Source organism: Myxocyprinus asiaticus, chromosome 4 (assembly GCF_019703515.2).
Source record: "Myxocyprinus asiaticus isolate MX2 ecotype Aquarium Trade chromosome 4, UBuf_Myxa_2, whole genome shotgun sequence".
Taxonomy (NCBI): domain Eukaryota; kingdom Metazoa; phylum Chordata; class Actinopteri; order Cypriniformes; family Catostomidae; genus Myxocyprinus; species Myxocyprinus asiaticus.
Window position 1 is genome coordinate 62,187,501 of NC_059347.1, and position 12,711 is coordinate 62,200,211.

General features: G+C 38.0%; 1 protein-coding gene across 2 annotated transcripts in view; it reads right to left on the reverse strand.

Annotated features, from left to right (window-relative positions):
* Positions 1 to 12,711, reverse strand: part of LOC127433134 (peripheral-type benzodiazepine receptor-associated protein 1-like) — a 137,295-nt gene that overhangs the window by 71,642 nt on the left and 52,942 nt on the right. For both annotated transcript variants that reach the window (XM_051684806.1, XM_051684813.1), the window contains exons 2-3: positions 4,217 to 4,324; positions 2,684 to 2,812 (exon numbers count right to left, since the gene is read on the reverse strand). In XM_051684806.1, coding sequence (XP_051540766.1) covers positions 2,684 to 2,812; positions 4,217 to 4,324 — 237 coding nt within the window. The remainder of the gene's footprint in view (positions 1 to 2,683; positions 2,813 to 4,216; positions 4,325 to 12,711) is intronic.

A 12,711-nucleotide genomic window follows, 5' to 3' on the forward strand; every position in this document is an offset into this window, starting at 1 on the left:
TCATTCACTGTGCATCATGGGAGAGGTCCGAAGGATCATGGGTAGTGTAGTTCTTCACCAGAAATTAGGCTATTAACAAATTTTTTTATAGAAGCATATACCATCGATTAACACCTAAGAGCTCACAGACCTTCTGTAATTAAAATTTTTACATTTTAGTTAAATTAATTCACCTATGGGAAATAATAATGGGATTTTTTTATTCCGGAATTTAACTGTTGTGCTTTATTTTTATGTGTAGCTAAACCTACCCCTAAAATAAAACTTTTTATGTTTTTAAAATAATAGTAAAAAAAAAAAAAAAAAAAATGTCCCCAAATTATGGCTAAAAGAAAACCCTGCACACAACAATCGCACTCCAACAAATATTTTAGCCTATTTTTTAAGATTTATGCACTTTAATTTCATATCAAAATTCAACTGAATTGATCTGAATAATTCAATTGAACTGAATAATCTTTCATGAAATAAAATGTAAATAAATATTTAACGTTTCATTCATTTAATTTTGCTAAACATTACACAATTTAATGAAATTGAATTTTGTTATGAAACTGCAATACGTAAAACTCAAACACTGGCTAAAATATTGCGTTGTGTGCGCATTAAAGTCGTTTTTTTTAAATAATTGATGGAGAAAGACCTTCTTAAGGACTCATTTATTTATAAATCAAATCCAGATCACACTCTCTGGAATTGAATTATTCTCACTACAAAAAAATTATTATTTATCGTGAGAATAATCCTGAGATAAATAGCCTCAGAGGGCGTGACTGTATTCATGTGTGTTTGTGTGTGTGTGCGTGCGTGTCTGTGTGTGTGCGTCTGTGTGTGAATGAGTGTGTGTGTGTGAGTGAATGAGTGTGTGTGTGTGTTTGTGTGTGAGTGAATGAGTGTGTGTGTGTGTGTGTGTGTATGAGTGTGTGTGTGTGTGTGAGTGAATGAATGTGTGTGTCTGTGTGTGTCTGTGTGTGAGTGTGAATGAATGTGTGTGTGTGAGTGAACGAGTGTGTGTGTGTGTGTGAGTGAATGAATGTGTGTGTTTGTGTGTGTGAATGAGTGTGTGTGTGTGTGTTTGTGTGTGTGAATGAGTGTGTGTATGTGTGTGAGTGAATGAGTGTATGTGTGTGTTTGTGTGTGAGTGAATGAGTGTGTGTGTGTTTGTGTGTGAGTGAATGAGTGTGTGTGTATGTATGAATGTGTGTGTCTGTGTGTGTCTGTGTGTGAGTGTGAATGAATGTGTGTGTGTGAGTGAACGAGTGTGTGTGTTTGTGTGTGTGAATGAGTGTGTGTGTGTGTGTTTGTGTGTGTGAATGAGTGTGTGTATGTGTGTGAGTGAATGAGTGTATGTGTGTGTTTGTGTGTGAGTGAATGAGTGTGTGTGTGTTTGTGTGTGAGTGAATGAGTGTGTGTGTATGTATGAGTGTGTGTGTGTGTGTGAGTGAATGAATGTGTGTGTCTGTGAATGTGTGTGTCTGTGTGTGTGTGTGTATTTGTCTGTGTGTGAATGAGTGTGTGTGTGAGAATGAGTGTTTGAGTGAATGAATGTGTGAATGAGTGTGTGTGTTTGAGTGAATGAGTGTGTGTGTGTGTGTGTGAATGAGTGTGTGTGTCTGTGTGTTTGTGTGTCTGTGTGTGAATGAGTGTGTGTGAGAGAGTGTGTGTGTGTGTGTGTGAGAGAGTGTGTGTGTGTGTGTGTGTGAATGAGTGTGTGTGTTTGAGTGAATGAGTGTGTGTGTGTTTGTGTGTCTGTGTGTGAATGAGTGTGTGTGTGTGAATGAGTGTGTGTGTGTGTCTGTGTGTGTGTTTGAGTGAATGAGTGTGTGTCTGTGTGTGTTTGTGTGTCTGTGTGTGAATGAGTGTGTGTGTGTGTGTGTGTGTGTGTGTGAGACGGGCTGACACAAACAGATAAAAGGTGTTGTGCTGTGACTATCAGTCATTACCCATGAGCAGGCAGGTGGACTAGAGTTACAATGTAACACATCTATAAATATTCTATGTTCAACACTGTGTAGTTTCGTCTTGTGTTGTGTAACCAGGGTTGAGGCTCTATGTCAAAGGCTGAATCTCACTGTGAACAAAAGTTTGTTTCAGAAAAGATCTTTCATGTAGACATTATTTAACTTGTCATGGTCATTGAGAACAAAGCCAACACCAGCAAACTTCTAAAACTCCCATAACCATTAATAAAAGCTCAGCTGTGGTTCGGTAAGAGCTTTATAATTGAAATACGATACTTTTAAAAGAGCACTAAACACTGGGAGGATTGATCAAGGAATGGTGAATTGGTTTGTATCGTTCAATTCAAAAGACGTTGAATGATTGGTTTCAGTATCTAGTAAGGTAAACTGGCAGACAGTTAGTTAAAGGAACATTTCAACCTTAAGTGACTCCATAAATGCATCACAAAATCAGCTCATATGATCCATGCGCAATATTCAGAGTCTTCTGAAGACATGTGATAGTTTTGTGTGAGGAACAGACTGAAATTTAAGTCATTATTCACTGAAAATCTTCCCCACTGCAATTAAATATAAAGGTTAAATGACCTAAAAGGAGTTCCACCTTAGAGAGACCCTTTACTCTTACAAACTTGAACAACACAAATGTTTTTGTGTTTAAACAAACACTCCATTTACTCAAACATCTGCAGTGAACTGAGGATGAATAAATGAGTCCGCACCACTTTCAGGTTGGCCTCCTGCAGTTTCCGCGCTCTCTCCTCCAGTCGTTTCGCGATGACTGCGAGTTCAGTGTTCTTCTTCCTCAATCTCTTCACCTTCTCCTCCGTTTCTGGAGAACTGCTCTTCCGCTGCGGAGAGACGGATATCAGGAGAGAAAAAAGTGTAACAGAGCACAAAGATCGTTGGTAACATACCAATGTCCCTTCATCTGCTACAGCACTTCTATGACACGTACAGTTATTTATGCATTTATTTTGTACTCATTTTGCTTTCTCAGGTCAAGCATTAGTGCAAGGCCTAACAAGTGTGCAAAAATTCAATCAATGTTCAAACAAACAATGTATCAATGTTTAAAACTTGTTTTTGATCTTCAAAGTTCAGAGGAAGAAGAGGCAGCTCAAATGTGCATACGGTGATTTTCCCATCATGCTGAAAAAGTTACTAATTTACATTTGAACTGTCATTTGCACAGATGGTGCACTGAAATATGACATTGGTGTTGCATTGTTTTACATGTTCATGAGAAAGATTTTAATAATAAAAAAAAAAAAGATTTATTGGTATGACTGATTGATTTTAGTCTGATGAGTTAACACCATTTCAGAAAATTCGTCTTTTAAGAGAAGGCTAATTCACATGCTAATTTGTTCCCTCCTTTTCTCTACTGCTGTTTAGAATAGCTGTTTTCCTTTTATGAGTAAAATAAAGTCTGTGGCTGACATTACTCAAGACACTTTCACGTGTTGATCTGCATTATAAATTACACACAGTCATACGGCAAATGTGAACTGAAGCTGCTGTTTTTTTTTGTTTTTTTTTTTTAAACGTGTTGCTACATACAATAGTTCAAACATGTAAATTCGTTGCAGTTATTATTTTGCAGCTTGTGTTAAAAAATAACACAGGCTTAAAAAATTTGAGGAATGATTGTGTGTATATTTAAAGGGACAGTTCACCCCAAAATGAAAATTCTCTCATCATTTACTCATCCTCATGTCATCCCAGATGTGTATGACTTTCTTTCTTCTGCAGAACACAAATTAAGATTTTTAGAAGAATATTTCAGCTCTGTAGGTCCATACAATGCAAGTGAATGGTGACCAGAACTTTGAAGCTCCAAAAAGCACATAAAGGGAGCATAAAAGTAATCCATACGACTCGAAATCTTTTTTACAATAAATCTCCAGCTCAGACCAGTAGGAGGATGAAAGTGAAAGTGTAGATTTATAGTAAAAAAAGGACTTAAATATCCCACCCACACCTATCATATCACTTCTGAAGACATGGATTAAACCACTGGAGTCTTATGGATTACTTTTATGCTGCCTTTATGTAGCTTCAAATTTCTGGTTACCATTCACTTGCATTGTATGAGCCTACAGAGCTGAAGAAAGAAATTCAAACACATCTGGGATATCATGAGGGTGAGCAAATGATGAGAGAATTTTCTTTTTTGTGTGAACTGTCCCTTTAAATCGACAAAATCACAAGAGAAGCTGATGTGACGTGTTGATGTGATGATGGACTCTCACCAGTATCCCGTTCTCCTCTCTGAGAGCGGCGCATGTTTTCTCCGTCTCCTCCAGCGCTCGCAGCAGCTCAGAGTTCTGCTGCACAAGGAACCCGTAATCCCTGCCATTCTTTGAGAGAGGAAAACGACACAAAAGACAGGAAATTCGCTTTGAGCTCTCAGACCTCCACACACATTCAGCTGTCCGTAATGAACGTTTTTCAGCGCTGGATCTGAATACAGCCATTTATCAGAGCGACTCTATCAGTCAAGTTTAATTAATCTGTCACAGCTGAGAAAAGAGCAAATAAATACAGATAAACTGATACAGTATGCTGGCACACGTCTTTAAAGGGGGGCAAGTTCAGTTTTACAATCAATCCAGCGTTATGTACGTCGGTATCCATGGCAACGTGAATACGTCACATGAGAGACCACGTGAATTCAGCACTCTCGTGAATGTGTATACCGCTGCTGACTGGAAGTGATGATTTGTAGTTAAAAAGTACTTAAATATTGATATTTTTCACACCAAAAGTGATCATATCGCTTTAGAAGACATTAATTTAACCGCTGGAGTCATATGGATGATGTTTATGATGACTGTCTGTGATTTTTGGAGTTTCAAAAGAGAAATCTCCATTCACTTGCATTTTAAGGAACTACTGAGCGGAGACATTTTTCTATTTTTCTTCAAATGTGTTCTGCTGAAGAAAGAAAGTCAGACACATCTGGGATATCATGAGGGTGAGTAAATAATGAGAGAATTTTCATTTTTGGGTGAACTAACCCTGACAATCACTGTCATGATCAAGTCACTGCAAAAGGGGCCGGTGGAAGAAGTTGGAGAATTAAAAAATGTTTGGATTTGGGGAGGTCGTTATATACGATATTTTTTACCACTTTGTTATCTTGATAATATTTTTGTTTAGTTTGAAATGTAATTTTAAATATATATATATATATATATATATATATATATATATATATATATATATATATATATATATATATATATCTCCCCTTTTCTCCCCAATTTGGAATGCCCAATTCCCAATGCGCTCTAAGTCCTCGTGGTGGCATAGTGACTCACCTCAGTCCGGGTGGCGGAGGACGAATCTCAGTTGCCTCCACGTCTGAGACCGTCAATCCGCGCATCTTATCACGTGGCTTGTTGAGCGTGTTACCGTGGAGATGTAGCCCATGTGGAGGCTTCACGCTATTCTCCGCAGCATCCACGCACATCTCACCACGCGCCCCACCGAGAGCGAGAACCACATTATAGAGACCACAAGGAGGTTACCCCATGTGACTCTACCCTCCCTAGCAACCGGGCCAATTTGGTTGCTTAGGAGACCTGGCTGGAGTCACTCAGCACACCCTGGATTCAAACTCATGACTCCAGGGGTGATAGTCAGCGTCAATACTCGCTGAGATACCCAGACCCCCAAAATAATTTTGATTTGAGTTTTTCATGTTCCAATAAATGAACACATTTTTTAAAGCAAAATCGACAGGTAGAAGTGAAGTGCGTGCAAAAAAAATAAATACAATAAAATAATCCTTCGATCCACAGCCTAACCTGGAAGGCCGATCCAATCACTGTTAATACTAGCCATGATTTCTGTGTCACTTGATCAATATAATTAATAATACTTACGTTCTCTATCATTTAACTGAGCGTACATCCAAATCCTGAAGAAAATCACTTTTTCCATGCATATAAAAGGAGCATGTCACTGTTATAGAAATATGCCCGACAATCAAGGATGCAGTTAATGCACAAAATGTTCAATTCTTCTAATTCATATATACAGTCCATTTACACTACCAACTTCTTATGCATGTGCTGTCTTTGTTTATATCACTGGTGCTTGAGAGAATGGACTAAATAACAGGACGAAGATGTTGCAATAACCAGAAAAGAACTTCAGAATTTAATTGCACTTGACCCAGCCCATTAGCACTTTGCAAATGCAATTTCGACAGCGCATGCTTGCAGAAAAATACCAAAACTTCACGGCCATGCCGAATAAAGCTGCGCTTAACGCTAATGCTCTTGAAATAGGGCCCTAAATCTTGAATGAAGTTCATCTTTCATACCTCAATGGCAAATTGCTTTTTCTTGTTGCAAACATAAATCCGATCAAAATTTGAGGTTTGTGCTTAAAACAAGAACAGAACAGTTTGCATATGGGTTAAGAAAAACCATTACGCTTTAGTTAGTTATGTTGCAAAAGACCCGCCCTTGTCTTCTGACAGACCACCACTGCTGATGTACAATATGCATAACATGCACGTCTTTCTGCCACTAAAGCCAGCTGTACACTGGCAGATGATGTCATGCAGGTTTGCCGTTAGCTTAAATATGGTTTAAGTAATGTTCAAATGAGCCTTCAAACACACACACAATCCTGCCTGCGGTGCTAAACCGAAAAAAGCTGAGATAGGCTTGTGTGCTTCTCTGCAACTTGAGTGATGGATCGTCTCCCGCTGGGCCTGTTGGGATATGATAGATGTCTGCTCATTACTGAGGCATCTGCGGTGGACGGCACACCATCCTTTTGTCCCGATTATGGATTGCTCATGCTGTTCTACAAGTCTTACACAGACCAAAGCTCATCTACATAAAAACACAAACCTCTATTTCCAACATAATGGAGTCAACAGGGGTTCTTCAGCACACAGATGGGCTTTCTGCTTGAAGGTATGCAACACATCCACATCCATCAGTGTTCCTACGAATACAAAACCTCTCTCTAATGTCAAACATGAATCTAATAACTGAAACAAAATCATGTTTAATAGGTACTGAGCTGATATAATGCATGCTTTTGAGGGAGAACTGATCACTGGATTTGGCACATGTTATATTTAAGTTGGCTATGTTAACATAAAATGAGGATGAAGTATTTCCTGGTAAGCTATTTAGCTATTTATTTTAAATCAACACTATGTAAGAAGGGCCATATCATTTATTTACCCTCATGTTGTTCCAAACCCATATGACTTTGCTTCTTCCTTGGAACACAAAAGGAGATATTTAGCAAAATGTTCACACAGCTCTTTTCCATTGAACAAAAGTATACAGTGACCAGGGGCTGTCAAGCTTCAAAAATGTCCACAAAAAAAAAAAAAAAAAAGCACAAAAAAAGTATATTAAAAGAAGTCCATATGACTTTTTTGCAATCTTCCGAATCTTCTGAAGCCATAAAACAGCTCTGTGTCAGACTTTTTATTTTTATTGTTTTATTTTGTCACTTTTTCTCCCCAATTTGGAATGCCCAGTTCCCAATTCCCGACCGTCTATCTGCGCATCTTATCACGTGACTTGTTGAGCGCGTTACCACTGAGACGTAGCATGTGTGGAGGCTTCACACTATTCTCCGCGGCATCCACACACAATTCACCACGCGCCCCATTGAGAGCGAGAACCACGTTATAGCGACCACGAGGAGGTTACCCCATGTGACTCTATCCTCCCTAGCAACCGGGCCAATTTGGTTGCTTAGGAGACCTGGCTGGAGTCACTCAGCACACCCTGGATTCAAACTCATGACTCCAGGTGTGATAGTCAGCGTCAACACCCACTGAGTTCAATGCCTTCCTGGGCTGGTCTGTTACGGTATGATGTTTATATTTGCACTGCATGTGTCAGTGTTTTGTTAGTGGAACTTGTGCAAGCATGAGAAGATTTTGGCTGAGAAAAGACTGTCTGCTTCAGTTCCCAGCATCCTTTTCTCTCTCTCTCTTCCTCTCTAATCAGAACAGATGCAAACACATATAACTGAAGGTTGTGCTCTGCTTCCAAACACACGCTGACCCGGCGACCAGCCTGGAGACGGTTTCCATGGCGATGCCATTTTTAAGCCAGCGTTCCATCAGCCTTTGGGTGTGTTACTTGGAGGAAATAATATTAACAAACACATAATGAATGAAGTGCAGATGCTAAAGCACAGGTGGAGCAGTTCTCAGATCAGTGGACAGAGTTTCAGAGCTCTTCTATAACAGTGTCAGACCAACTCAAAGACTCAATAAATCAGACAGATAAAAAGCCCTATAACAAACATCTGCCCGAGTGAATGTGAGCTATAATTGCACCGTATTGTGGGTGAGCTTGAATGATAAAAGAGGGCAGAACTCAATAAATGTGAACATTATTATTATTATTATTGTTACTCATGAAAGAGGGGAATAATACATTAATATTACAGAATTTATAGCAAACAAACTGTGATCATTTCTCTTAAACAGCGCAAGTAAAGTTTTGTTAAACTTAAAAGAAATGTTTAGGTTTCAATACAAGTTAAGTTTAAAAATACAGTATAGCCACAAGACCTAAACATTATACATGTTAACATGCTTTTAGTGTGATGTTTTGTGGCTATACTTTTGAAACTGTATTTTAATATTTACAGATTGGCCCCATTCACTTCCACTGTAAGTGCCTTATTGTAACTGCTGATTTTTAAATAAATGCGGGACATGTTTATTTACAGTATAACAACATTATGCTATAAATGTTACTGATTGAACTTAACTTGTATTGAACGCAAAATATACCTTCAAGTATCAACAATAAAACAAAACAACAAACAAATCTTTAGGTTGAAGTCAGAGTTAAAGGTCAACTATGAAAAAATCCCATGTGACTCTACCCTCCCTAGCAACCGGGTCAATTTGGTTGCTTAGGAGACCTGGCTGGAGTCACTCAGCACACCCTGGATTCGAACTCATGACTCCAGGGGTGATAGTCAGCGTCAATACTCGCTGAGATACCCAGACCCCATTGCTCTGTGTCAGACTTAAATTTAAGTTGTTCACTGAAAATCTTACCCTCAGCCAGAGCTATCAAATCTCATTCTGATGAAAGTCATGTATGGGTTTGGAATGTCACAAGGGTGAGTAAATGATGACAGAATGTATATTTTTAGGTGAACTACTACTGAATTTGACTATTTTATATTAAAAAAAAAGAAACAGGGGCAAAACTTTTAATAAGCCAATCTGTGTGTTGAAGCTCAGAACTCTGAACAGACTCGACAGTTTGTTAAAATCTCACCAGTCAGACGTGACAGAAGAGATGATAAATAATTCTAGAATATGTCAGAACATCCGCTCTGATGTGACAGTCAAACTGTGACAGCACAGAAACACTTTGGCCAATGAAATCACTGTCTGGAACTGACAGCAAGTGAACCTATAGTTTAACACATTCACTTTTTGCAGAGAAGGTGAGAGACAGATGACATATCTACTAGCACTGCAAAATACACACACACACACACACGCACGCACGCGCGCGCACAGACACACACGCACATGCACACGCACACAGACAGACACACACATGCACACGCACACACAGACAGACACACACGCACACACAGACACACACATGCACACAGACAGACACACACATGCACACGCACACACAGACAGACACACACGCACACACAGAGACACACACATGCACACGCACACACACACACACGCACACACAAACAGACAGACAGACACACACACACACACACACACACTCATGTTGGTGCAGCTATCATTATGAGGACTCTCCATAGACATAATGATTTTCATACTGTACAAACTATAGATTATATCCCCTAACCCTAACCCTACCCCTAAACCTAACCCTCACAAAAAACTTTCTGCATTTTTACATTTTCAATAAAACATTGTTTAGTATGTTTATTAAGTGATTTGAATTATGGGGACACTAGAAATGTCCTCATAAACCACATTTATAGCATAATACCCTTGTAATTACCAGTTTATAACCTAAAAAAAGTCCTCATAAACCACTTAAACCTGCCCACACACACACACACACACACACACACACACACACACACACACACACACACAGATACACACACACACACACACACACAGATACACACACACAGATACACACACACAGATACACACACACACACACACACACACACTCACACAGACAGACAGACAGACACACATACAGACACATACACATATATACAGACACACACACACATATACACAGACACACACACACATATACAGACACACACACACATATACAGACACACACACTCACTCACACACACACACACACACACACTCTCCATAGACATAATGATTTTTATACTGTACAAACTATAGATTCTATCTCCTAACCCTAACCCTACCCCTAAACCTAACCCTCACCTAAGACCACCCAAAAGATCCTCACAACCAGACATTTCCTCACAGAACAGGTTGATTCTCAATACATGGTCCTCACGAGTATAGCAAAACTTGTACACACACACACACACATTCACACACGCACACGCACACACACACACACAGACACAGACAGACAGACAGACAGTCACACACACAGGCACAAACAGGCACACACAGGCACACACACAGACAGACACACACACAGACAGACACACACACAGACAGACACACACACAGACAGACACAGCAGCTTTAGGAATAGACTGGAAATTGGAAAGCAAAGACATACAGGGAGAGTTAATGGAGTGTGGGGTAGGGGTGGGCGATATGACCAAAATCTTATATCAAGATATGAGTAATTTTATATCACGATAACCACATATAGTATCACAATATAGAATTTTATTTTGGAAAATCAATAACAATTGGTTAATATATTAAATAACCATATTGTAATGCCTGTATTTGAAAGAGAAAAAAAAAAAGAAGAAAAAACACTCAGTGAATTAAATACTTTATAAATGAAATGGGCTTCTTATATAATTTGTAACCAGATAAATAGGCCTATAGTCAAAGAAAAAATAAAGTAAAAAAATAAACACTCCACCTGTTTTAAAAATCATCTGATGTTGTTAACCAATATTATTATTTACATTTATGCATTTGGCAGACGCTTTTATCCAAAGCGACTTACAGTGCCCTTATTACAGGGACAATCCCCCTGGAGCAACCTGGAGTTAAGTGCCTTGCTCAAGGACACAATGGTGGTGGCTGTGGGGATCGAACCGGCAACCAGTTATGTGCTTTAGTCCACTACACCACCACCACTCCATATTAAATGTTTTATTAAGATTTTCTCAATGCTTGAATTTACGAGTGATTATCATGTGACATTTTGCACATTATATTTTTCTGCTGTGTCGGCTTTTTTAAACCCACCACAGATGTCGCACCTGTTTTAATAACGAGCTCCTCTTCATTTTCATGTCTTGTTTGGCAGTCGTCCTGTTCTGTGGAGATGTCTTTCTCCATTATGGGTTTTACTGGGTCATAAATGATTGAGTAGCGCGCTTCTGTCTGTGGGGCACAAATATCTTGAAGCCTACTGGACCCGCGCACAGATCCAGAAATAGCATGTGCCACATTCATGTGAAGTACAGATGGACACGTCAGATGAAAAACATATTTAGTGCTTTTGAATGTCATTGAATTTGCTTGGGCGGCCGCAAAAAAAACAAAAAAAGAAAAAAAGAAAAACCCAGGTTTCGTCAATTTTCTCAGTTTAACATGAAGTCCTGCCCACTGAGAGATAAACTCACACCACGCACATGGAAATTTACATATTGCAAATTCATATCTATCGAATGACACTGTATGTCGTCACCATGATATATATCGCCCAGCCCTAGTGTGCGGTATAGAAAAATATTTTAGCCTATTTTTAAGATTTACATGTTTCATTTTTCATACCAAAATTCCATCAAATTAATTTTTAACAAACCTAAATTAATAAAAAGTTAAATATTTTGTTGATTTATTTTATTTTGTTAAAGATTACTCAATTGATTCAGATGGAATTTATGAAAATGAAATACGTTAATCTTAATAAATATATATATTTGTTTTTGAGTGATACCCAAGAGACCTGTAATTAATGAAAAAATAAATTATTATTTTTATAAATATTTTGATTAAACGCGCGCACACACACACACATATACATATATATATATATATATATATATACACACACATATATACTGTAAATACAATCTATACACAGTGCTGGGTAGTAACAGATTACATGTAATCTGGATTACATAATCAGATTACAAAAAAATTAAGTACCCGTAATTAGATTAAATTACATTTTAAAATATTAATAATCAAATTACTTTTTTATTGATTGTATAATTATATATATTAATCAGGCAAAGGCAGTAAATTGTTCAAAATGTATTGATCCTTCCTTCTTCCTTTTAAATATTTAAAATTTTTCATTAACATGGTTACTGTCATGGTTACAATACTATAGTAAAATCATGGTTACTATATGGCTACTACAGTATTTCTGAATAAAACAATGGTTAATTTTCATTAGTGTCTTTAACTAAAAATATTTTTTTCTCTAATTACTAAACATTTAACTTAATACCTGCATTTATGCTCCATGCATCAACATAAAGTGCATTTCATACTCAACTCAACATATATTCAACATTCAGAATCTGTACATCACTATAGAATGAATAATCTTGCTGTTAAAGTGGATGCTAGAAGGGATGTCATAAC